The 27,954-nt window shown below is 36.6% G+C and overlaps 1 protein-coding gene across 1 annotated transcript; it reads right to left on the bottom strand.

Annotated features, from left to right (window-relative positions):
* Window positions 1-416: 416 nt before the first annotated feature.
* Window positions 417-27,954, bottom strand: LOC120170381 (calcium-transporting ATPase 10, plasma membrane-type-like). The gene is made up of 11 exons (XM_039178327.1): window positions 27,923-27,954; window positions 27,722-27,734; window positions 25,542-25,658; window positions 25,417-25,449; window positions 25,326-25,346; window positions 24,658-24,789; window positions 24,418-24,555; window positions 24,259-24,324; window positions 23,791-23,889; window positions 750-860; window positions 417-539 (listed from the first exon to the last, which is right to left on the bottom strand). Exons 1-11 carry the CDS (start codon window positions 27,952-27,954, stop codon window positions 417-419), a joined length of 885 nt encoding a protein of 294 aa, XP_039034258.1.

The following is a 27,954-nucleotide window of genomic DNA, read 5'->3' as shown; positions in this document are numbered from 1 at the left end:
TTGCTAACGAATTTGGGTGTTTTCCTTGAAAAGCAAAATCGACAAAGAGTGAAACATACTATTATAAGGAAAAGTACTTTATATATCGAGAGAAATGAAAAAGATCTGCAGAAAATGAAGACACAATAAGAATGATATCGAGGGCAATGGACAAACATTTCAAGAAGATAATCAGTAGAGAATGATAAGGCAATGTTGGTGCTTCTATCACATCGTCTAATCTGTCCATATATGAGCATTGAAGTAAACATAAACTACCTTAAACAATAAGGACCATTACTAACCTCTTTCCTCATGCAAATAATAAGTAAAATATGAACTAAATGAAGACATGAAAACAGTGCATAATTATTGCCTGACATAGATACCTTTATACCAACAACAACCAATAAAACAAGGTCATTTTCAGGTAGAGCCTATCGAGCAAGCTCCTCTTCATTAGTTAGAACATTTTCACTTTCATATAATCTGTAAGCAATAGCTACACAACGTATACTACCAGCAGACATAGTTTCAATTGCCTTTTCAAAAAGGGCCACCTGAAGTCGAGAATTTCAAGAAACATAAATGCTCCAAAAGTTAGCAACCGCAATCCTAACGGCATCAAATTACAAGCATTATAAGCTACATAGCTGAAATATAGAAAAAAGGTTCAAGAAATAAAACAATACAGTAACCATGATCCAAAAGGAAGTGACTAAAGAAAAAGGAAAACAACACCATTTCCCCACAGACAGAGTTTCTCAAACCTTTTCTTCGTCCACTGCTACAGTTTCACCATTAGTGTCAATGTACCAAGTGCATGCAGCTAACACTATTTCAGCAGCCCCTTTCCAGTGATTACGAACTTTAGAGTCCGGCTGGGAGACAAAATATCATAAAAAATGGTAGAATTTTTTTTGATGAGAATATTAGGCCTCATTAAAACCCCCTTCATGATTTAATAAATTTGAGAAATAGTTCCTTAATCAGCGGAAGGAGGAAAAAGTGTCCTAGGATTTCATTAACAACAATATCAACATAGAAATACAACACCTAACTCCCTTAAGGAGATAAAAAACCCAAAAGGAAACATCCTTTTAAAAATAACATGAGGATTAACCAATACCAGCCTTAGCTAGGGCATCTGCCTCTAGGTTGGCAGTCATATTAACCCATCTAATGACGCCTTCACAATCTCCGAGTTTTTGAATAATATCTTTAACAATATGAACATAAACATCAGGACATAGAACAACGTCCTTAACCCAGTCGATAGTCACCCTACTATCGCTCTCGATAATCAAACGTTCCTTATATCTCTGTCGAATAGATTCAAAGAAAACCAGACCCTTTAGGATAGCTTTCGATTCTATCAATGTAGGAGGCCCTGGACCAGCAGACTCTTTGAAAGATGCTAGGATCGAACCAGATACGTCTTTAAGAACACCACCTAAACCACTCCTCTTCCAAACACTAGTAGTAGCAGCATCCACATTTAGTTTAATAAATCCCTTGGTAGGAGGGGACCACAGAAACTTTGATAAAATCCGATTAGAATAAGATAAGCAAGAATCCCCTAAGGAAGGATCAACAATAAGACAATCCTTAGAGATATAAATCTGAGAAATTTTTTGCTAAAAACCATGAAGCAAGCATGAACCTTGCTAAAAAGAAAATTTCAGCTCGATCTAGCTTTCCTCCTTCAAACACAATAGAATTCCTAGTTTTCCATATTGTCCATAGAACCACTCCAGGAATAAATGACCATATGAGAGAGTTAGACCTCAATTCTACCCAGGCTAGAAGAAAACTTTTAGCATCCACTTGAAAAACAGACTGAATATTCCAGTAGCACATGAAATTTTTCCATATTGACCAAACAACCGAACAAGAAAATAATAAATGGGAGGAGGACTCTTCCATTAACTTACATAAAGGACATAACATATCATCTATGCCCTTTACTCCTCGTTTAACCAAAGCTGTCTTCACTGGCAGTTTCTGCAAAATCACTTGCCATAGAAAAGTCTCCACTCTTGGAGGCAGCAGACCCCTCCAAACAACAGTCTTCCAAAAATGAGCTTCTTCCGAATCTGAACTCCCCGAATAACATAAATTAGCACAAGATTTAACAGAGAAAACCCCATCTCCAAAGCCCTTCCAAATCAGCCCATCAGCAGAGTCATCAGAAATAGAGAAGACCAAAATGACAACCATTAAATTTGTCCATTGCTCATATTCCCAGTCATTCAAATTCCTTCTCAATTGAACATTCCAAAACCAGCCCCACGTGCTAAATTCCCCAAACTGGAATAATTTACCAGCTTTATTTACTACAATAGCGAACAATCTAGGGAAAATGACCATTAAAGGATTATCCATAGCCCAAACGTCTTGCCAAAATCGAATAATTCTCCTATTACCAATTTTATAACTGTATTTACTCCTGATTTTACAGCCAACATAATCTTCTTTATAATGATTACTCACCATAGCTTTCCAAATCCAAGATAACTTAGAGGAAACATTACTGTCAAACTGCATTAAAGATGGGTCCATTTTGTATTTAGTACAAATCATTTCCCCCCAAACCACATTCCTCTCCTTAGCAAACCTCCAAGCCCATTTCTCTAATAAGTCTCTATTTACCACACTTAAATTAGGAATCCCCAATCCTCCTTCAATCTTTGGTTTACATACCTCTGACCAGCTCACCCAATGAATCTTATTTTTCCCATTTCCTCCTCCCCATAAGAAATTAGACATAACTGAATTAAGGGACTTGTAGACCGAAACTGGGACATTGAACAATGACAAAAAACATGTAGAGAGAGAACATAGGACTGATTTAATTAAAACCAGCCTCCCTGCCACTGAAAGAGTGGATGATTTCCAACCCGCTAACCTTTTATTAAAACTTTGTATCCCACAGTTGGTTAGAATTTTTGTGTGCTCTAAGGGGAAGTTCCAAATACTCTGAAGGAAAGTTGCCCACTGAACATCCAATCGCAGCTACCCAATCCTTAATTTCCTCTTCATTCGAGTTAATCTCAAACAATTTACACTTCTTCAAATTTAACTGAAGACCAGACATAATTTCAAACACTCGGAACACCCTCTTCACATTCAAAATCTGCTTTTTCGATGCACCACAGAATATAATGAGATCATCAGCAAATTGAAGATGAGTTAAATTAAAATTCCCCTCCTCCCTGCTAATGACCAGACCTGAAAATAGCCCCTTTGAAAATGCCTTAAGAATCAATAAATTCAGAAGTTCTCCCACTATATTAAATAGTAAAGGAGACAAGGAACAACCTTGGAGAAGACCGTTAGCCATTGGGAATTCCTCAAATGAAACCCCATTCACCAATACTGAAACAGTAGTTGTTGTGATGCATTTCGAAATCCAACCTCTCCATGTATTACCAAAGCCCATTTTCCTCATTACTTTGAACAAAATAGGCCAATCGATTGTATCATAAGCCTTTCTGAAGTCAACTTTGAAAACACCGCCCTTTAATCCATTCTTCCTCCAAAAATCGATCCATTCATTAGATATTAAGGAGAAATCCAAAATTTGTCGAACGGGGATAAAAGAGAATTGAGAAGGGCTGATTAAATATGATATACAGCTCCTAAGTCTCCTCGATAGACACTTAGATAAGATCTTGTATAGCCCACCAACTAAGCTAATAGGTCTAAAATCTTCTAGGCCACCAGTGTTAGAGTTCTTTGGAATGAGAGTGATAAAAGTATAGTTTATTCCATATTCCCATTCCTTCCCCAAGTAGAAATTATGAAATAATTTCATAATATCTTCCTTAAGAACCTGCCAAAACCTCTTGAAAAATCTCAGATTTAAACTATCAGGCCCTAGAGCCTTGTTGCTGTCACACGACTTCAAAGTTTCCCAAACTTCCTCCTCAGAAAATTCCTTTTCTAATATCTAACTCTGCTCCACAGTAATTCTGGAGAAATCCAGCCTTATATCATCAATTTCTGATGTAGATCTCTCATTGTAAATCTTAAAGAAATAATCTTTTACTATGGCCTTAATAGTTGTCGGGTCCTCAACTGAATCACCCCTAAATTTAAGAGAAACCAGATCATTCCTCTTTTTTCTGACTGTAGCACACATATGAAAATTTTTTTTATTACGATCCCCATCTTCTATCCATTTCGATCTAGAGTACTGAAACCAAATCTGCTCCTGAATTTTATAAAGATTCCACAATTCTGCTAAAACTCCATTGTCAATAACACCTTGCTGTTGCTGAATATCAACCTCTATCGGCTGAATTTTCTTCTCTAATTTAGAAATCATGGTTGCTGGATACTGACCTATCTTCCTAGCCCACTTTTTAATTGCATGTTTTGTACTTCTTAGTAAACTGAACACACCAACCTTTTTATAAGCTTTCTTGCAATTCTGAATTGATGATTTAACCAGATCCTCAAAACCCTTATCCTCCATCAAATATTTGAAAAGTCTGAACGGTTTTTGACCCCACTCAATACCTTTATTCACAAGAACTATAGCATTATGATCCGACGCAGACCTAGGGAGTAATGACTGGATAATATCCGGAAACGAAACCAAGAACTGACTCTCGACCAAAAACCGATCCAAATCTTACAAAAATGGGATTATCTTGGTTGTTACACCAAGTAAACCTACCCCCATTCATAGGAAGATCAATTAGACTAGTTTGAAGGATAAACTGACTAAATTTCTCCATAGAACTTCTATTTTGACCTCTTCCCACCTTCTCATATTCTTGTAAATAAACATTAAAATCCTCTCCCACACAAAGAGGATAACTCTGCCCTCTAAGGAACATGCTTAATTCTTCAAAGAAGCTAGGTTTATCCTCCTCCACTGATGGACCATAAACATTGATGAAATCGCAACTGTAATTATTATCCCGAAATTTACCAAAAATTGCTATAAATCTCCTGCAAACATACTGTTTTTCCAGCTCAAAAATATTGTTGTCCCAACAGCACAATAAACCCCCTGATAATCCGATCGAAGGGGATTCTAAAACACCCTTTAGATTATTGATCCCACTTCTTCTGAAAAAAAGACCTATGGATTTTCTTTGACTTGGTTTCTTACAGCCAAAGAAAAGTGAGATATATACTAAAAACTAAATTCTGAACAACATTTTTTTCTTTTTTCCCTAAACCCCTAACATTCCATAAATAAATTACTAACTTTGACTTCATCATAAAAGAGAAAAATACAAACTGAAAACCTCTACCAACATCACCTTAATTAACCCCATTCAAACTTTTCTCTAAAGGCATGGTTTTCTCCAGAAATGCTTCTTTCCATTCCTTAAAAGACACCCCCAGAAGCTCACTCACCTCCCAAGTAGCTAGAGCTTTTTCCATTAGAACTGAGAAGGTTGAAGAGGAGGCTGTATCAATGCTTACTTGTTCAAGGGCATCCCGTAATAAATTCCATTTTGTCCTTCTAATTAACAAGCCAGATTTGAATCTTAAACAGTCTCCTTCTGAAAAATAGCCATCAATCTCCCTATCCTCACTCACATCCACTGTACCACTGACAATATTAGAAACTTTGCTCCCATTTGCAATCAAAATTGGTGGTAAACAAAGATGTTTATTAGCACTAAAAACCGCATCAATCTTTTCCTAACTAGCTCTGACCCCATCAGCTACAGGCGTAAACTTCAACAAATCCTCATACCAATATCTCCTTTCCCTCGACCTTCTATAGACCCTTTTACACCTGCCCATGCTTCTAGTTTCTAACACATCACTCTTTGATTTAATTTGTCTTCTGGATCGGTGTAGCTGTCTCCCCCTTGAATTATTCCATGAATCAGATGTAACTGATTCAACCGGCCTTAATTCTTCTTTTTCTACTTCTATCTCAGCATTAACCAACTGCACTTCTATTGGGCTCTTTTCAAAAACTTCAATCTTTTTACTGTCTTTCTCTTTTAAGTCTAGATTATGAAACATTTCCCCAAACTTATTTATTTTAAATGCTGGCACAGAAGGTAAAATCATAATTCATTTGGACCCAGACTGTAATACCCCAACCCGTAGCTGACCCGAATACGAGTCAGAGATGTCACATTGACTTTTAAAAATGATATTCTTACAAATTATCAGAACATTTGAACTCTTTTTAAGAAAAATACAATAATATATTGTTGAATCATGTTTGTTATAACCAATTTAAGAAAATATATATTTTATTAACAGTAAAAATACTTTATGAACAGTGAATAGTACCGTATGAACAATAATGAACAGTACCCGAATGTTAAAATTTTCCAGAATATCAGAGGAGAACCGATTCCCCTGCTACAGGGAACTGATACCCTGCTACAGTACTTTCGTAAAATACGTATAACTTCATAAAAACCTAAGTTTTCATCCGTATAAAATTTATCAATTACATATACGCATTTAAAACATTACAAAACTCAATCATATGACTTTTCAAAACCAATTAGAACATATCAGATTTAATCCTTTATTTACATGCCAACCACTATCCTATTACAAAATACATACTATACATTTCTTTTCTGATCTTTTCTTTGGAGAGGAGAAACTGACCTGTCTTGCATAACTTTTACCAACATTCCTCTTCTCGAAACCTACGCGTAAAACAATCACAAGCTAAGTCGTTGACTTAGTGAGACATATAAAACATAATTATATGTTAATTGTAACTTCTATAATGCATGAACATTGATATTACCTTATCATACCAAAGCATATATTCTTTTCTGTAATATATACATACATGCACATATTATGTAACATAACATCATTAACATGCTTATCATTTCTCATTTTATCATCACTAATTTCTTTATATACCATATTAGCATATAATGTAAACTCTAAATCACACCATTGCATAAATAATTACCAATCTCATATAACAAATACATTTCACTTAAGAATACACACATTATCACATATGAATCTTATAAATACTTTTAATGTCTGTTATATGCCCATGTACATTACTGAGAACTCAAGGTATGTGGGTACTGTGAGGTTGTGCACTATGCTGTCACCACAGCTCGTATAAATTTACACCGTAGTGCCACGTTGAATTTACACTGAAGTGCCGCGTAGAAATGCACCGTAATGCCATATAAGATTGTCCATATGGACCACATATAACTTCTTTAAGAATCATATACATATACCAAGGATCAAGTAGGTATCTCAAAATACCTCATACATGTTCCAAAGAATACATATATGTCCCGAAGGACTACGTAGAATTTGTCCCGAAGGACCACGTAGACTCTCTACTCTTGGCATACCAACTATACCTCTAGATCTCATTACACATAACATGGGCATTATCTTTCATATTTATTACATATTCATATTGGCACATAGTTCACTTACACGTAGAACATTTCCATATGATTCATATTCACATGTCATATAGCTTATACCTTGTTCTTATGTATTCTCATATACATATATTCTTTCTCATGTAGTTACATAGATTCATATCATATAACATATATCACATGTGCATGTAATCATATAAATCGTATCATATAACTTATATTATATCTCATGCGTTCATGTAAACATGCATGTTATATTTTGTTCACATATGTTCATATATTCATCATATAATCATTTTCTATAGTTCATATTTTATTTTCACATATGGCATATCCCATAAATCACATTGCACATATCAGTTCATATAATCAAGTATACACACATTTCATGTCATTCACATCCTTATAATCAATACTCCATACACTATAACTATTGGAAATAGACTTATTACAAGTCCAATTCCTTATAATCTTATAAACTAAAATGCACTCATAAGAATCATATCAATCATATAACATTTTAGGAGTCACTTCTTACCATAGTAACTCCGTCACTGGCTTATCGCAAGCCAATGTTTTCGATCGCATAAGTACAATTAAATTAAACTCACCTTAGCCTTGCTTTGATTCAATCTTAATCCTTTGATTATTCCAGAACTTGTTTAGGCTCAGTATCTACATAAATATAACATTTCAAAACAACTATCAAAAGCCTAAACCTGAGACTTGATGTTGATAACTTAAGCTGGTTTAATGAACCAAAATTCTATTTTTCATTAAGGGGGAATCGATACCCCCAGGGGGAATCTGTTCCCCTTGCACAATCTGAAATTTTCGTTCAAGCCCAAAAATCACTGTTCATTTCACAAAAATTCTATATTTCAACTTCAATTCTTCATATTTCATCCCCTTTCATATTCTTAACTTGAATATACATACTTAAACTAATTTATATCCATTTATTTAATCTTAAACCTCAAAATTCTATTCTCCATATAGAAATCAATAATCATACCAAATTTTCCATATTATCCAAACTTAATTTTAACACTTCTAACTTATTATTCTCATAGATGACAAGTCAAATTCAACTTATCAACTTTATTTCAAGATTTCATTCAAGAACTTAAAATCTTTAATCTCTCCTATACCTTTCATCTTGTTGTTTTAGAACAAATTAAGCTTTCCTTAAGCTTAATTATCATCTAATGATCAAAACCCAACCTTTAATTCAACAAATAATCAACAAAATAGAAAACTCTTACCTTTGTCTAGCTTCCACAGTTGGAGAAAAAAATGAAGAAGAGAAAGAAGAAGATAACTCTTCCCCCACGTGATTCATTCATATAAGGGAAAAATATCTTTCTTGTCAAATGACCATTTTGCCCTTTAATTATTTGGATAATTACTAAAAACTTTCAGGAAATATCCCCAAATAAATCATTAAACTATTTAACTATTTCACTTTGACCAACAAATTCTGAAATATTTCAATTTGGTCAATAACCCGGTATTGAGGATGTTACACAGATTGCCCAGAATCCTCAGATTGAACTTGAGATCCAACATCCAAAAAATTTGAATTTCTTATCCCCAAACCTACAAACTCTCCTACTTTTATACTCCCAACATGTTAACTTTCTAGCAGCCCACATTTAATATATTTCCTCTCTAAGGAAAGTCTTGATAGCTGTATATCTTCACCAACTCCTCCAGAACTAGGAAAAAGTCCCTGGTCAATCCAATTGTCCACTGTCAGACGATATTTCCCTACTTCACCTGCTGCACCTACCCCACTATCTGACAACATTCTGTCATCCTCTTCCTCAGACGTCGTCTCAAAAAATCCCCCATCGGAACCTTTCACCGGAAAATTGCTGAAGAAAGAACTTGAGTATTCGTTTGCCGATCCGACCTTGATACTAACATCAAAAGATCTTCCATAAGATCCAAGAGTGATCACATCTGGAACATCAAAATGGCTAGCCACCCTTAATAAAATTATTGCCAATGTGAGGTATTCATTTTTTCTTGTTGCATCATGCATATCAACCACATTACCCCATCTACCAGCTGTCTTCTCGAAGAAAGATTCATTCCAGTATAACAGAGGAACCCCTAATAATTCCACCAGACAGAAAGCCATTGGAACTCCCTCATCATTCATTAATGGTTCCACTCAATCAAACCATTGTAGAAAAGCCTCTTCCCTGTTCTCCCAAATATCCAGCATCTCCTCGTGAGTTTTAAAAACTATAGCGCAAGAGTTCCATACATATCCCCATCTAACAATTTGGACATCAAAGCCATCCTTAACTAATTCATTCTGAATAAACTCAACATGAAAAGAATGTCTGATAATCCTCGTTAAAGACCTCTTTGCCCAACTTGAACTTTCTGATGGAATATGCATTTCCAAAATATTTTTATTGACACTCCTCCTATGGTGATCATCGGAAAGCATGCCTTTTTTTCCCATTGCATCTCTATGTGACATCAAATCATCTCTATAAGTTTTGTCATCCCTTATGCTTATGTTAGAGTTTCCTACTGTTTTTGACGTTGAGGACTCTGCATTATTCTGACTATAAACCTTGTTTGAATAAATATGCTTCCCCCCAAACCTTGGACGCCCATCCTTGTATCTAGCCACACTAACAGTGATCTTCCTTTCATCTATTACAATACCATTCAAATCATCCACAACCCTCTTCAAACCAACCTCACTCTTGAAATGAACAAAAGCAAAGGTGAAAAATTTGTATTTTGTATTTTTAGTTTCTTTGGGAATAAAGACTCTCATAATAGGACCATGTACTAAGAATATTTCCCTTAAAGTACGTCGAGAAACCCTCCTACTGAGATTATCGACAAAAACCGACCAACTCTCATCGAAAACTAGCTTTTCTTTCAAATTCTCTCTCTCACTCATCTTTATAAATCCCTAAAAATGGTAGAATCATAAGAAAAACCCTTTAATTGGCTTAGAAGGAAAGTATTATGAATATAAAAAGTATATGTATAATTGTCCGCTGTTTGTGAGTACTATAAATGGTGTGGATATGTGTGCAAGTATACACAATCGAACAAGTAATAAAGTGATGAGTGAGTATCGTTCTCCACAGGGATTTGGGGAAATCAAATAAGTTTGTCACGACACTTTACTCTGTCACCTAAGTAAAGTTAGAGATGGTATATATACAAATGATGATGTTGTGGCAAAATGAATGGATGATATGGAAATGGAACGATGGCAATGTGGTAGCAGATGAATATGTTGTGGCAAAATGGATTGTGTGTAGTGCGATCAAATAAAAATGTAAAGGCAAAATAAACTGTAAATATTGGATTTGCTTATAAGAACTTTAGACTCCTCACACGACAAGCTACTATGGGAATGAGTGATGGGAGTTACCTAGGAAAATCTAAGTCCACTTCTCAGAATAGTTTTACTTCTATGCCTTAACTGCCCGACAGAGTTTACTAAGGGTACCCTATGATATCTCTAGTTAAGGGACTCGACAGATTAAAGATGCCTTGGCAAAACCGATTTGCGTTAGCTACTGTAGGGATCCTATTGGTCCAGATAACAGGATATGTCTCGACAATACCTTTTTGCGGCAGCATTAACATCTAACCTATCGTTCATGCACAACTCATTTTAGTCGAATGAAATCCTAGCCTTATCTCTAAGGTGGATTAGGCCTAGTTACTATCTAGAACCCCTTGTTTATGTGGTTCCTCCCTAGTTTCTCTCGAATACTAAGGATATGCTACTTAGGCATTCTCTCGAACACTAAGTAATCACCTAAGGAATGGCTACTCTCATAGCTCCTACAACCTTAAGGCATTAAAATTAATAAGCAAAATAGATTATAATATAGAAAAACAATCATTCATTAAAGCAAATCTTAAATATCCAAAATAAACTCCCACCAAATAGGATTAGTTCATGGTGGCGTTCGAAATAAGCAAGCACAAAGCAAGTTAATCCGTTCCTTACAACCCAAATAATAAATAACGAAAGCAAAGAGCAAAGGGAAGGAGGAAAAGCCTTCGACGTGCACTGCCGGAGCTTCCATCGGCCACCACGAACAGTCCCAGCAATCTAGGACCTCTTGGACGCCTAGTTCGCCACTCCCTATAGCCTGTCAATGGAGGAATGCCACGGCAAAAACGATTGACGAGAAAAAGAGAGAACTTTTTCTCCGAATTTTTAGGCTCTTGGCGGCTGTCTAAAAATCTCCAAATCTCCTTAAAAAGTCAGGCTTCTTCTTCTATTTATAGGGGAGAATGAACCTAGGGTTTTGTGTTAAAATTAACCTTGCACCCTAAAGTTCATTCCTTTTATGCGAGAGTTGGTGCAAGGATGGTAACTGGCCCCTCCTTTAATACTGATTGCAAAAACACTTTTTATGCCATGACAGATGGCTCTTACTAAAAATATATTCTTTGACTTTTTCTGCCCAGAAATGTCGTTCGAGATGTCGCATCAATCACATTTTGCTCAGTAGTCTCCTTATGTCATGGCATTTCCCTTTTGCTTTTCCTTGCTCCCAAATCCTGTACATCATTAAACAAAACACCTTCCCCATAATGCAACACTGATTACAAAATAAAATACCGCGACAAACAAAATTTCACCACATGCAACTATATGCTCCTAAATGCATCTATATGATCCTAAATGGGCTTTTAGACAATCAATAACTTAAGTGAAAAGGTCTCAAATATGATCTTTTTATGGAGTTATCACACTCCTAAACTTAAGCTATTGCTTGTCCTCAAGCAATGGATAGTATTAAGCAAAATAAAAATACACTGGCAAGTTCAGAAGCAGAATAGTTATATGGTATAGAATTTCAGCCCTCAGAACATTTGGCTTCAACATGTTAGACTAGTTTGAGAAATCAAGTAATGTCCCCTAGGGCAAGATTCTTTGTGTGGTATGTGCGTGTTTGTATCCAGTCCATGCTTAACAAACCTAAAAATTTTCTACGCAAGTTTTCTTGTTTTGCCACGACATTTACAATTTTTACTCCCACATTGTTTTCTTTTCCTTTTTCCTTTTTTAACACTACTACGAGAGGAGTCAGCCCATTAGGCCATCACACCTACCATTCCACACTCTAAGTGAAAGGGAGCATACCTTCTACCCCCAAGCTAGTCAGGTAGAGTCATCTCGTGACTACTTTCATTCACTCATATACCATAGATGCCATTTATTTATTTGTAGTTTCCAGGAAATGCCATGGCATAGCGGAGTGTCCCTCTACAGATATGCCGAAGCATTTATTCACAGCTTCATTTTTTTACAAAGTGGGGTTTTCATCGTTTATGCCAAGACATGCAAGAGTTCTTTTATAAAAAAAATTCAAGTTCCTTAAGCATGAAAAATATACAATCGTGTATTCAAAGGTTTCAAAGAAGCAAATCCTAGAGTTGGTTCTATCATCCTCAACAGTCATGTACATTCAATCCTATCCATCAAGAGTTCATCATCATCGGCATCATTAATTTATTCCAGAAAACCCATTCAACCACTTACTAATGTCATGACATATTCATTCTACTAATACTATCATGCAATGGTTTAAGAAACCTACCTCCCCCAAACTTGAGAGAAGCATTGTCCTCAATGCTTAAAAAAACTATTGAAAATTAAACTACATGTTATGACATGCAATGCAATGCAAGATACCTTGACTTTACGCTTGTGGTGGTACGGCGGTCGTACGACGTGTGCGCTTTTGAAATTGTGTAGAGCTGGACTATTCATGATTTGATACTGGTACGGTTGAAATTTGGATGAACCCTAACCTTGCAAAGAAAAATAAAATAATAAATTAAAAGGAAACTGAATAAAAATAGTAACAAAATAACCATTTATTTACGCACATGAGCAAAACTAAAATGTCACGGCATCCTTAAGATGTTGGGCCAATATTAACTTCATGCAAGAGAAGTGCAGTCTTGTCACGCAATGGTGGGACTCCTTGGTAAGCCTTCAGGCGCTGTCCATTGACTTTAAAGATAGACTTATCGTCCATGTTCTTGATATCAACAGCGACGTACGGGTAAACATGGTGGACTTCGAATGGTCTCGACCAACGTGACTTTAATTTGCCCGGGAAGAGTTTGAGCCTAGAGTTAAACAGCAACACTTTTTGACCCACCTTAAAATGTCGAGGAAAAAGTATTTTGTCATGCCACTTCTTGGTTTTTTCCTTGTAGAGCTTGGCATTTTCATATGCTTGTGCTCGAAACTCCTTCATTTTATTCAGATCGAGCAGTCGTTTTTCCCCAGCAAGTTGCGCATCGAAGTTTAGCTTCTTGATTGCCCAGTATTCCTTGTGTTCTAGCTCAACTTGCAGGTGACAAGCTTTTCCATATACCATCTTGAACGGCGACATTCCCAAAGGTGTTTTAAATGCCGTCCGGTATGCCCAGAGCACTTCATCAAGTTTTGGGGACTAGTCTTTCCTTCGAGGGTTCACCACCTTCTCGAGAATTTGCTTGACTTCACGGTTGGACACTTCAGCTTGCCCATTTGTTTGTGGGTGATATGCCGTGGCAATTTTATGTCGCACTCCGTATTTCTGTAATGCCTTGGCAATTAGCTTGTTATCAAAGTGGGTGCCCTCATCACTGATGATGGCTCTCGGTACTCCAAATCGAGTAAAGATGTTCTTGTGAAGGAACTTGAGCACCGTCTTAGAGTCATTCCTCGGTGTGGCAATCGCTTCAACCCACTTTGAGACGTAATCCACATCAAGCAAAATGTGTAAGTCTCCAAAAGAATATAGGAACATTCTCATGAAATAAATGCCCCAAACATCAAAGAGTTTTATCTCCAAAATATTTTGCAGCGGCATTTCGTTTCATCTGGAAATGTTTCCAGTGCGCTGACATCTGTCGCACGCTTTACAAAATGCGTGGGCATCCTTAAATAGTGATGGCCAATAGAAGCTTGATTGGAGGACCTTTGCAACAGTCCTTGCACTTCTAAAATGCCCTCCACAGGTTGCGGTGTGGCAATGATATAAGATATCACGTTGCTCCTCTTCGGGGACACACCGTTGAATCATTTGATTGGCAGATTGCTTGAACAAGTACGACTCGTCCCAAAAATAGAACTTGGCATCATGCAGAAACTTCTTCTTGCCCTGGTTGTTTAGTTCATAAGGAAAAACACCACTAACAAGAAAATTGACAAGGTCAGCGTACCACAGAATTGCCATGGCATATAAAATTTTCTCATCAGGGAATTCTTCTTTAATATCGAAAATGTCATGGCATTATGAAATGTTCTCTAGCCTAGATAAATGATCTGCAACCTGGTTCTCAGTACCTTTCATATTTATTACCTCTAAGTCAAATTCCTGCAATAGTAATATCCACCTAATAAGTCTAGGCTTGACATCTTTCTTGTTCACTAAATATTTTATAGCTGAGTGATCAGTGTGAACAATGACTTTGGTCCCTATCAAATATGGCCTAAACTTGTCAAATGCAAATACTACGGCAAGTAATTCTTTCTCAGTGGTAGTATAGTTCAATTGTGCCTCATTCAAGGTACGTCTAGCATAATATATAACATGAAAAATTTTACCTCTACGTTACCCAAGTACAGCTCCCTCGGCAAAATCACTTGCATCACACATCAATTCGAACGGTGCCGTCCAATATGGGGGAACCACGATCGGTGCAGAGGTAAGTCTTTGCTTCAGCTCTTTGAATGCTCCATGGCATTTCTGATCGAAAACGAACGACTGGTTCTGTTGTAGCAGGGTGCACAAGGGCTTGGATATTATGGAGAAGTCCTTAATGAATCTTCGATAAAATCCAGCATGTCCAAGGAAACTCCGAATGCCCTTGACAGAATTTGGTGGGGGTAACTTCTCGATCACCTCGATCTTTGCTTTGTCCACCTCAATGCCCTTTGCAGAAATTTTATGGCTAAGAACAATGCCCTCGGTCACCATGAAGTGGTATTTTTCCCAGTTCAGCACGAGATCGGCCTCCTTGCATCACTTCAGTACCTTCGTCAAATTGCTGAGGCATTTTTGAGAATCATCTCCAAAAACTGAAAAAATCATCCATAAAAATTTCAGAAAGTCCTCAACCATGTCTAAAAATATGGCTTGTATGCAACGCTAAAAAGTTGTCGGGGCATTACAGAGTCCAAAAGGCATTCTTCGAAAAGCATACGTGCCATAAGGACACGTGAATGTTGTCTTCTCTTGGTCCTCCGATGCGATGGCAATCTGATTATACCCCGAGTATCCGTCCAAGAAACAATAAAATGCCTTGCCAGTAAGTCGATCCAGCATTTGATCGATGAACGACAAAGGGAAGTGATCCTTCTTGGTGGCCTTGTTGAGCTTGTGGTAGTCCATACAAATCCGCCACCCGGTGACCGTGAGAGTAGGTATCAACTCGTTGTCTTCACACGTCACCACGGTCATGCCTCCCTTCTTTGGCACACATTGAACGGGACTCACCCAAGAACTATCAGAAATAGGGTATATTACACCAGCGTCAAGCCATTTGAGAATCTCTTTCATCACAACTTGCTTCATGATTGGATTTAGTCTGCGTTGTGGCTCTATGGATTTGCTGTGACATCCTTCCAGCAGGATTTTGTACATGCAGATTGTTGGACTTATTCCCTTCAGATCTATCATCGTCCATCCTAACGCTCGTTTATGCTATGACAAAACACTTAGCTAACTAGATTCTTGGTTAGGAGTAAGGGCAGAGGAAATAATCACAGGTAAAGTTTCATTACTACCCAGATAAGCATATTTAAGATGTCGTGGCAAATTCTTAAGTTCTAGGGTAGGAGCATGTTGTAATGAGGGCTTGGGAGGAACAAACTCTTCAAAATTAAGAGGTTCAAAGCACGTACCTAGGTTAGCTTTGAGGAAGCTAGCCTTATGTTACTCGGATAAAAAATCATTAGGTTCTCCAACCTTTAAGTCTTCGATTAGCCCCTCATCAGGTTCCAGCTGAATGAAATTGTCCTGGCAAAATTGATCTGCTTCTTTCGTGATTACTATATCCACTTCTAAAATGCTCTGGCATTCTTCAGAATCATCCATGTACTTGAGAGATCGGAAGACATTCATAGTGACATGTTGATCGGCCACTCGTATAGTCAGCTCGCCCCTCTCACAGTCGATGAGAATACGACCGGTAGCTAGGAAGGGTCTCCCCAAGATGATGGGTGCTGTGGCGTCAACCTCACAGTCCAGAATTAGAAAATCGACAGGAAAAATGAATTTGTCAACCCGCACGATGACATCTTCAACTCGCCCTTCAGGACGCACATGTGAACGATCGGCTAATTGCAAAATGACAGATGTGGGTCTCGCATTTTCTATCCCAAGCTTTACGAAAATTGATTTAAGCATCAAGTTTACACTCGAGCCAAGGTCACATAGTGCCTTCCCAACAAATTTATCTCCTATCGAACATGGGATGATAAAACTGCCCGGATCATGTCTCTTCGGTGGCAGCTTGCTTAAGGAAGAGCAAAATTCTTTTGTCGTGGCAATTGTCTCATACTGCTCAGCCTTTCTTTTCTTAGTAACAATCTCCTTAAGAAATTTAGCATAAGTTGGCATTTGTTCAATGGCTTCCAAAAAAGGAATATTGATTTGAAGTTGACTCAGAATGTCAACGAACTTCTTAAACTGGATATCTTCGCTATGCTTCTTCAGTCTTTGCGGAAAAAGAGATAGGGGTCAGGCTTCCTGTACTGACGGGGTGCGAACAGAAGTTGCCTTGGCATTTTTATTTTCCCCTTCAGTTTCTTTACTTGATAAATCCTCAGCCTTGTCCTCTTCCTCTGGTGCTTCTTCCAGCACTTCTTGCTCAACTTGCACGATTACAGGGGGTGAATCATCCTTTGGTCTTCCCCCAAACTTATCTTCAACATTAATTTGTGTACCACTTCGTAGAGTTAACACACTGCACTGTTCTTTGCCATGAGGTTTTGTGACTTCAGTGTCACTCGGTAGATGTCCTGGTCTGCGTTCTTGTAATGCCGCGACAATTTGACCAACCTGACTCTCTAGCGCCCTTAATGACGAACTATGGCTCTGAAGCAGGGCTCCTTGATTTTTGATGGAGGTCGTATGATCTTGCAGCATTGTCTTTGTTGTTGCAATAAACTCTTGCATTGTGGCTTCCAAAGAACTGGTGTTTGATGAAGATGACCCTCCTTTGTGAGAATTATGCCATGGCATATTCGATTGAAATCCCTGAGAGTCATTGAAATTCTATTGCTGAGCTGGTTGATGAGTATTGCTGGATCCTTGATTTCCCCATAAAAAGTTTGGATGTTGACGCCATCCAGGATTATATGTGTTGGAATAGGGGTTGTTGTTGCCTCGATTGAAGTTGCCAACATAATTGATGGATTCTTGATTAGTCGGGCAGTCACTCTCATTGTGATTGTTGTGGCATAATAAACATGCTGAATGGGCTGCCTTCATTTCTCTCACCTCACTTGGCCTTTGCAAATTATTCAACATGTTCGTGATAGTAGCAAGTTGGGCGGACACCGTATCTTTGGAATCTAGCTCGAAAGCTCCATGAGATTTTCACCCAAGTCCAAGCCTTGTGGATGGAAATTGATAATCGTTGGTGGCAATCCGATCCAAAATGTCAAATGCCTCTGCTGGTGATTTGTCAAATAACGCCCCATTTGCCGAGGCATCTAGCATCATCCTCGTGGGTGCATTAACTCCATTGTAGAACATCACCACTTGCATCCAATCTTGAAAACCATGATTTGAACATTTGCGAAGCAATTCCTTGTATCGATCCCAGCACTCATACATTGATTCGTCATCAGCTTGATGAAAAGAAGCTATGTCGTTCCTCAGTTGGGTGTTCATGTTCGGAGGATTATACCGTAGCAAATTTTTTTTACACAGATCAGTCCATAACTCTATTGAACCCGCTGGAACGCCACTCAACCAAGACCTTGCTCGGTCACGCAGAGAATACGGAAATAGCTTTAATTTCAAGACATCTTCGTGCACTCCTTGTTGGCGAAAGGAATCACAAACCTCCAAGAAGTTACGAATGTGATGCCTGGTATCTTCATTTGGCATGCCCTCAAATTGCCCTATGGAGTTCAGCATATTGAACATGACAGGTTTAAGCTCGAAGTGGGCTGCCTGAATTTCTGGTGCCACAATTCCAAGATTTAAATCATCTAAGATCGGGTTTAAGTGATCACGAATGGCACGAGGTCTGGCTGCATTCCCAGCATTTGGAATTGCCCCGACATTCTGATCATCCTCATGACCAATGCCTTGATTTCTGATTTGATACATATTTGCACGTTGATCACGTATTTTTCTCCTAAAGAGCCTCTCGATCTCAGGTTCAACCGGTTCTAATGGCTCGTCCAAATGTCTTATAGTCATACACCGCATAAAAACCTGAAAAAGATAAGGAAAATAAAAAGTAAAACTATTTAAAAAAATTAAATAAATAAATAAACAAGTAAAATAATAATGCTATGACAAAATAATTTAACTTCCAGATGCCAATCCCTGGCAACGGCGCCAAAAAATTGTCCGCTGTTTGTGAGTACTATAAATGGTGCGGATATGTGTGCAAGTATACACAATCGAACAAGTAATAAAGTGATGAGTGAGTATCGTTCTCCATAGGGATTGGGGGAAATCAAATAAGTTTGTCACAGGACTTTACTCTGTCACCTAAGTAAAGTTAGAGATGGTATATATACAAATGATAATGTTGTGGCAAAATGAATGGATGATATGGAAATGGAACGATGGCAATGCGGTAGCAGATGAATATGTTGTGGCAAAATGGATTGTGTGTAGTGCGATCAAATAAAAATATAAAGGCAAAATAAACTGTAAATATTGGATTTGCTTATAAGAACTTTAGACTCCTCACACGACAAGCTACTATGGGAATGAGTGATGGGAGTTACCTAGGAAAATCTAAGTCCACTTCTCATAATGGTTTTACTTCTATGCCTTAACTGCCCGACAGAGTTTACTAAGGGTTCCCTATGCTATCTCTAGTTAAGGGACTCGACAGATTGAAGATGCCTTGGCAAAACCGATTGGCGTTAGCTACTGCAGGGATCATATTGGTCCAGATAACAGGATATGTCTCGGCAATACCTTTTTGCGGTAGCATTAACATCTAACCTATCGCTCATGCACAACTCCTTTTAATCGAATGAAATCCTAGCCTTATCTCTAAGGTAGATTAGGCCTAGTTACTATCTAGAACCCCTTGCTTATGTGGTTCCTCCCTAGTTTCTCTCGAATACTAAGGATATGCTACTTAGGCATTCTCTCGAACACTAAGTAATCACCTAAGGAATGGTTACTCTCATAGTTCCTACAACCTTAAGGCATTAAAATTCATAAGCAAAACAGATTATAACATAGAAAAACAATCATTTATTAAAGCAAATCTTAAATATCCAAAATAAACTCCCACCAAATAGGATTAGTTCATGATGGGGTTCGAAATAAGCAAGCACAAAGCAAGTTAATTCGTTCCTTACAACCCAAATAATAAATAACGAAAGCAAAGAGCAAAGGGAAGGAGGAAAAGCCTTCGACGTGCACTGTCGGAGCTTCCCTCGGCCACCACAAACAATCCCAGTGATCTAGCTCATCTCGGACGCCTAGTTCGCTATTCCCTATAGCCTATCAATGGAGGAATGCCACGACAAAAACGATTGACGAGAAAAAGAGAACTTTTTCTCAGAATTTTTAGGCTCTTGGTGGCTGTCTAAAAATCTCCAAATCTCCTTAAAAAGTCAGGCTTCTTCTTCTATTTATAGGGGAGAATGAACCTAGGGTTTTGTGTTAAAATTACCCTTGCACCCTAAAGTTCATTCCTTTTATGCAAGAGTTGGTGCAAAGATGGTATCTGGCCCCTCTTTTAATGCTGATTGGAGAAAGCACTTTTTATGCCATGACAGATGGCTCTTACTAAAAATATATTCTTTGACTTTCTCTTCCCAGAAATGCCGTCCGAGATGTCGCGACAATCGCATTTTGCTCAGTAGTCTCCTTATTTCATGGAATTTCCCTTTTGCTTTTCCTTGTTCCCAAATCCTACACATCATTAAACAAAACACCTTCCCCATAATGCAACACTGATTACAAAATAAAATGTCGCGACAAAAATTTTTTTACCACATGCAACTATATGCTCCTAAATGCATCTATATGATCCTAAATGGGCTTTTAGACAATCAATAACTTAAGTGAAAAGGTCTCAAATATGACCTTTTTACGGAGTTATCAATAATTATTTCTTAAAGCATTCTCCATTATCTTCCGATCCAATACACTTTTAGATACAGTTACAGCCTGTAATGTGTTTTCTACATTTACACAATTGATGTTGTTCTAACTAATATGATATATTGATATACAAGGTGAAAAGATCTAGAAAGAATATCTATCCAGCATTATTTTTCTTAACAAATTTAATCTGAAGTCCTAAGTCTTTTTTGAAATAAAATAAAATAACCCTTCGAGATAAGAAATGAATTATTTTTTTCAGCAGCTGTTGCCACCAACCTTCCTATAACTGTCTTTATCATTAACACTAGTAATGTTTCAATTCACTATCGATTGGTCCAGTACTAAACCAGAATGGTTTGTACCGACTTCTGATAGAAAAGCCACCTGACGGTCACCAGTTGTAACCCCCTAGACCCAGCTTATAATTTCGACTAAGTCTAACGGATTACATTAAAGATTCTTAAAATCATTTTACAAATAACAATTATATAAGTATAATAAATAACCATAAAAACCCAACTCATAAATATAAAACTAAAAACGACTAAGTAAAATAAAACATTTAATAAATCTGAAGCACAATAAATTGAATACTAGTAGCAAAAGCAGTAAACATTATAAAAAGATAAATAGTTCAAAATAAAGGCACATGTCACTGTAATTTAAAGCAGTTTGGAAGATAGAAACATTACAACAAAAGGATTTGTACTAAATGTGTCGATCCTCCAAGTGTCTGATACGGAGTGCCAATCCAAGTATATCTAAAAGGGTAAAACAGTTTGAAAAGTGAGCTAGGGGCTTAGTGTGTTCCAACCGTGTAGAAATAAAACATATATTTTAGATTTCAAAATCAGTTCATCAATAAAATCATGAAACATCGGTAAAGTTCCCAAAATCAATTTAGTTTCAAATCGTGAAAACATCATTATTGCCCTCCAACCGAACACTATATGCAGTTCCCCAGAAGTGCATCCATAAGGACTTACCCTAGGTCCGAAGGGCGTAGGTGCCAACCTAAGGGAGCACCTTGGGTCCATAAGGTCTTACCCTAGCCGAAACGTAGGTGCCCACCTAAGGGGAGTGCCCTCAGGCCTATAAGGACTTACCCAATGCACACAGTAGAGGAGTCACCTTAAGGGAGTACCTTAGGGTCCATAAGGTCTTACAACTAGGCCCAGAAGCTCACCCAAGAGTCGTCCTAAGTTCATAAGGAATTACCAGTCAGTGCTGAACCTATACAAGGAATTACCAGTAGCGATTGAACCTGCCAGAGTCTTTATACCAGATCCCAGAGTACCCTGAAGAAAACATTTTTCAGACAGTAACCAGTGATAGCAGGAAATCAGAGTTCAGACAGATAATCAATTCAGTAAAACAATAACCATAGATCATAAGTCAAGCAATCATGTTTTAAATCTCAGTAAATCAAGAATCAGGCTTCAAATCGTGTAAATTATACAATAGTCAAATCAGATCAAACATTATATTTCAAATCAGAGAAAACAATCATGTGCACATGAGATTTCAAACAGATATTTAAGACATTTATTTTGCACACAAGGAACACACCTCGCAAAAATGGATCAGTCTGGAAGATCTAACAAGCACTGGCTTCACTAGGCTCTTCGACTAAATTGGAACCTAAGCCATATCAGAACAGGGTCATATACGGATTAATATTATAAATAGAATATCTAACAGGGTTGTAGAACTATACGGGTATTCACAGCCTCTTGCGGACGAGCGGATCGGGAGGAACCGGGTCGAGTAGTCGAACGGTCTGGATATCCCCGAGTACCTTAAATATACGATAACAATAATTAGTCTTTGACCCTTTGATTAAATTAATTGAATATAATCACTTAAATAAATATGCAGTTTTTGGGTTTATGGGTCAATTCGGAGGCTTTCGGGTTTGAATTTGACAAAACGAACTTCAAAGCTCAAGACATTAAAAACATAAAATAAAGCTTTTTGAAAATTTTAACTTTTTCGATCAAAGTCAACGGTTATACCGGTCAAAGTCAACGGTAAACTATGACCAAAGTCAACGGGTCGGGCAGGCGGGTCGATTCTGCCCGAATCGGTTCCAGAAATTTCCTAGACCGGACGAAGACCCCAACGCGCATTACCGGCACGTGGCAGCGTGTGCGGCGACGACTGGGGCCATTTTCACCGGCCGATCACTCCCGACACTATCATGGCCTCAAATACATCTAAATCTAATCCAATATCACTTAAATCATACCAAATTACCAAAAACCGATTTGGTAACTTACCCACGCCGGCGATCGGCGACGGTGAGTCAACGCTGAACAAAACTGGTCGGGTTTGAGTGAACGACACCGATGAGTGCAGTGGAGACGGCGGTGAGGCGAAACAACGTCGGACGTGACCAGAAACGACGAAGATACACCGTTCGAAGTGAGCCTAATGGTGGCGATGGCTCAAGCTGGGATGGCTGGATGGCGACGAAATGTGGCTTCAAAAAAGGGTTGGCGGGAAAGAGAATTAGGGATTAGAGATTTTAATTTTGGTTCTTTTAATTTGGGTTGCTGATAGGGGTTTATTTTTCATTGGATAACAAAATTGGGTAAATTCGGGTTAACGTCCCTGGATTTTCCTGCAACTTCTTAAAAAGCCTATAAATTCTGAAATCCTATATTTTGGTCCCCAAATTTTAACCAAATTAATTCATTTATTAAATTTCTAATTTTCTTTTAAAAAATTGGGCTGTGACACCAGTTACCCAGAGACTTCTCAAACAATTACCATAAACTCGACTGAAACCACACTAACCGAGCTTCAGAAACTCCACCCCCTCCCACCCAGATAAATAAACAAGAATAAATCAAATAAAAATAAAAACTAGCAACATAAACAATCTGAATGGAACTCCAATTGAATCTATATGCATGCACATATTAAAACTCAAAAGAAAAGAGTACAAATAGATATTAAAGGAAGATAACAAATATCCATCCAAAAGAAGGGTCACGTATCATTGAATTTCTAATTTTATCCTTACTTGAAAATCAAACACAAAAAGGAGTCAACATTCAAAATACAGACAACAATAATAAAATTGCCCATTAAAGCTAACAATATAGTAACACTACCAATCTTATTGCAACACCGCCTCTTTTTTTCTTTGTGTTGAAGGGGAATACATGTAGAATAGACGAGCTACACCTAACAACATCAAAATCCATACCAAGCTACAAAATTCGAAGAATAAACAACAACAACAACAAAATCCTATTCCCATATGCTATGGGAAGGGGGAGGTAGTGTAGTAGGTTGCCCCCAACGCCATGTTGAGAGCAGCTTCCGTGGAAGACCTCCGGCAGTCAAAAAAATTTAAATAAAGATAAACTGCAATGCATGTATAAATAAATACATGGTTGAACAGTCTTCATATGCAGTCTTCATATGCGCATCTGTAATTGGAAGTAAATCTCGATAGCAGACTACGTGAAGGAATGAAGTCAAATGGGTTAAAACATAAACTAAAATTCGAAGAATAAAGATTAGTACAATTAGAAACAAGCAAGGACAAGAAGATAACACAAAGTTGGATATGTAACCTTCATTCCCCAATTAAGAATTGCTTTTTCTGTTGGCGATCCAGAGACCTCTACATCTCCACCTCCCTAATGAAACAAAATAAAATGAAAACAGAAGATACTTAATAAAGACAACTTAATAAACATAATTCAGGAAAAATGCAAGTTACTGAGACATACCTCTGGAGTGAAGACACTTCCATTCGCATTCACAGCAATGTCCTCGGTAAGCAATGAAGTTACTGTACCGGGTAACTCTGAACTGCTGTCTGGAGGATCAATTTTTCTTCCACCGACATAAGCTTCAACCACAGTCATCTGGAAAAAAATAACACCAAAATATAATAGCAACAAGTTTTATTTTCAAGAATTTGCCCCTCCATATTCCTGCAGAGCTTCAAAATTGTGTTCTCTAGTCACCAAAGCTAGATGCTCTGGTACAATAGGAAAATCTGCGCTGGGAAGTAGCACAAGAAATCTTGAGCTTTTATAAGCAGTTGCAGCACAAGAAACCATTGAATGGAACATATGATTCAACACTTTACCAAATTTCTGAGACAGGATACATGCAAAAAAAAAAAAAAAAAAAAGACAAAAGACCTAACAGTGAACTGTATGAATTTAATTGTACAACTACTAAAAAATCAACTTGATAAAAAAAGACCAACGTAATCAATGACTTGGTACATTTGTATTGAACAAATGTTGAGACGTTTATTGAAAGGGTAAGGGGTAAAGAAAGGTCTGATAAGTAGCATGATAATAACCAGTTAGTAATGTTTCCTCCAAAAGATTGTTTCACATAAACATTCATTAAAAGATATAATACCCATAGAGCAGTTTTGTAAGATGTGAAATTTGCAACCATATAATCATTTCAGTTTATCAATACATGCTGCATCTGTCTAATGACTCTCAAACACCGTATAACCAAGTTAAAAAGAAAAGGCCAAACATCAAACCGAAGTTGTAAAATATAAGCATTATCCTTAAACATTATTCCACAAATCCAAGGATAGGATAAGTAGGATAAATTACCCTTTTTTTTTCCTTCTGAATGTAAACTTAAAGACCGGCCGTCTTAGTACTTGTTGGAAAAGATCGGCAGCCTAGCATAGCCAAAAACAAAAGTTTAAGAGGAAAAAGCAAGGTAAACTTAAAGACCAACCTTCTGCATACTCGTACCCCAGCATGGTGGAAAAGCCAGGCAGCCTAGCATAGCAAAACAGAAGGTTAAGAGGAAAAAGATGTAACTTCAATCCAATGAGAGAAAACCCAAAATCAAGGATAGCAGTATAGCACACTCGTATGCATTGCTCGTGGCTTCTAATCCGCCTTTGAGTCTGCCTCGTCGCTTCTTCCTTTTTCAAGTCTAAGGTGTATCTAAACCTACGAGATGCATTAAGCACTAGTGCAGCTTGCTACAAAAGATAAACAGGAAATCAAATACTGTTGAGTTTCAGTACCTATGAGAATTATCACCTTCAGAGTAGTAAAATAAAAACAGAGGAGAAGCCCAAACATAACATAATAGAGCAGAGAACAAAATTTTGGGATAGGAGCATTACTTCAGAGTGAAAAAAGAGAGAGGGTGATTTTGGTTTGAGTCATTTCGAATGTTTAAAGTTGGTGATACATTTTAATCAATCATAATGTTTAGGGTAAAGTATAGTAATGGTCACTGAACATTTCTGAACCCAACTTAAACCACAGTTAGAAAATTAGGATAAATTATATAGACGGTCATTGAACTTTTAAGTCACTTGAATTTCGGTCCCCCAACTTTTAAAACTTGCAAAACAGTCATCAATTTCATTCTAAACCCCAATTTCCAAAGTAATTCAATTTTATTCTAAACCCTAAATTCTAAAATACTTCAATTAAATTCTAAAATACTTCAATTTAAGGTAATATAGGCTTGAAGAAAGAGTTCAAGGCACAGACACAACGAATAAAAATATATTTATATAAATGTATATTTATATTTAGATGTATAAATAAAAAATATATTCATATATTAATGTATGAATCATTTATATTTTTTGAATATTTTATTTTTAATAAGAAATTAAAATTATTAATTATATTAGAAATACTCAACTTAAGATTATATATATAATCATGAATTATAAATATGAAAAATATAATTATTAAATTTAGTTTAAAAATATATAAATCTTAAATTTATTCTTTTAAAATATTGTATCAACTAATATTTAAAAAATATATTAAATCTATCAAACAATTTATCAAATATAATATTTTTTATTGTAAAAAATATAATATTTTCCCATCATTTATTGCTTTCAAATTTTTTGCCGAAGTTCAAATCTCATTATTTCCATTTTACATTATATTCTTTTTTTTTCTGGCATTGGTCATACTATTAGTATATGTATTATTGTATATCTCTTAACACAAACGATGGTGTTAGCTTAGTGGCTCCACCCTATATCTTTCATTTGCGTGACTCAGGTTTGAGTTTGCCCAAGACCCAAATTTTACTTCTTTGTAACTTAATTTTCTTCTAATTAGGAGGTGACATGTGTCACCAATAACACATATCATGATCATGTGTTAACACATGTCATATCCTGATTAAATGATTAATTTATTAAATTTTATTTAATTTAGGACCAAATTGATAGCATATATAAATAATTAGGTGGTAACACGTGTCACCAATGACACGTGTCATGATCATGTGCTAACACATGTCAGATCCTAATTAAATGATTAATTTATTAAATTTTATTTAATTTAGGACCAAATTGATTATATAAATAATAAAGACTGAATGTATAATAATGTCAATTCCTTTTAACTGCCACATCATCATTTTTATCAATTGGTAACGACTAGTGGCTTAGTTGAAACAGTTAAATAATTATGTGGTATGATTGATAAATTTAAAAGATCGATGACAAAAGTAAAAAGGGCTAGATAGTTAAGTTGTCAACCGAGTAGTTTACACTTTTATTTATACGTCAAAATAACATTTTATAAATTTAAAATTCGAATTATTTTCAACCTCTTTTATATCCTAACTACTTTTTTTAATTAAAAATGTCTTCAACAGATAAGAATTATACTATTATATTTATATAAAAAATACGTATCACATGAAATAAGATGAAATTAAATAATAATAACTTTGACATAATTGAATTTAATTTAAGTATTTTGGAATTTAGGGTTTAGAATAAAATTGAATTACTTTGGAAATTGGGGTTTAGAATGAAATTGATGATTGTTTTGCAAGTTTTAAAAGTTGGGGGACCTAAATTCAAGTGACTGAAAAGTTCAATGACCGTTTATATAATTTATCCTAATTTTCTAACTGTGGTTTAAGTTGAGGACCATATTGCAAACGGAATAAATGTTGGGGGACTGTATTGCAAGTTTTAAATGTTGGGGGACCTAAATGCAAGTTTCAGAAATGTTCAGTGACCATTACTATACTTTACCCTAATGTTTAATATACCATTTTCTTTTGCCTTTTAATAAGCCAACAAAAAAACAAAACAGACAGCAAATAGAAAAATCAACAGGACGAACAAAATTAAAATTTCTGAAATGAAACGGAACAAGTGAAGAAAAAAAACAGTTCACTGTCCCTCTTGATTCATATTTAGGAACCCCTAAAATCAAAGATAATTCCACAAGTGAGATATTGGGGGATTACCGTCCAGAGGCGAAGGCGAACGCTGGCAACAT

This window comes from Hibiscus syriacus, unplaced genomic scaffold (genome assembly GCF_006381635.1).
Source record: "Hibiscus syriacus cultivar Baekdansim isolate YM2019G1 unplaced genomic scaffold, ASM638163v2 tig00111779_pilon, whole genome shotgun sequence".
NCBI classification, from domain to species: Eukaryota; Viridiplantae; Streptophyta; class Magnoliopsida; order Malvales; family Malvaceae; genus Hibiscus; species Hibiscus syriacus.
This window is presented reverse-complemented; position numbering and strand designations above follow the sequence as displayed.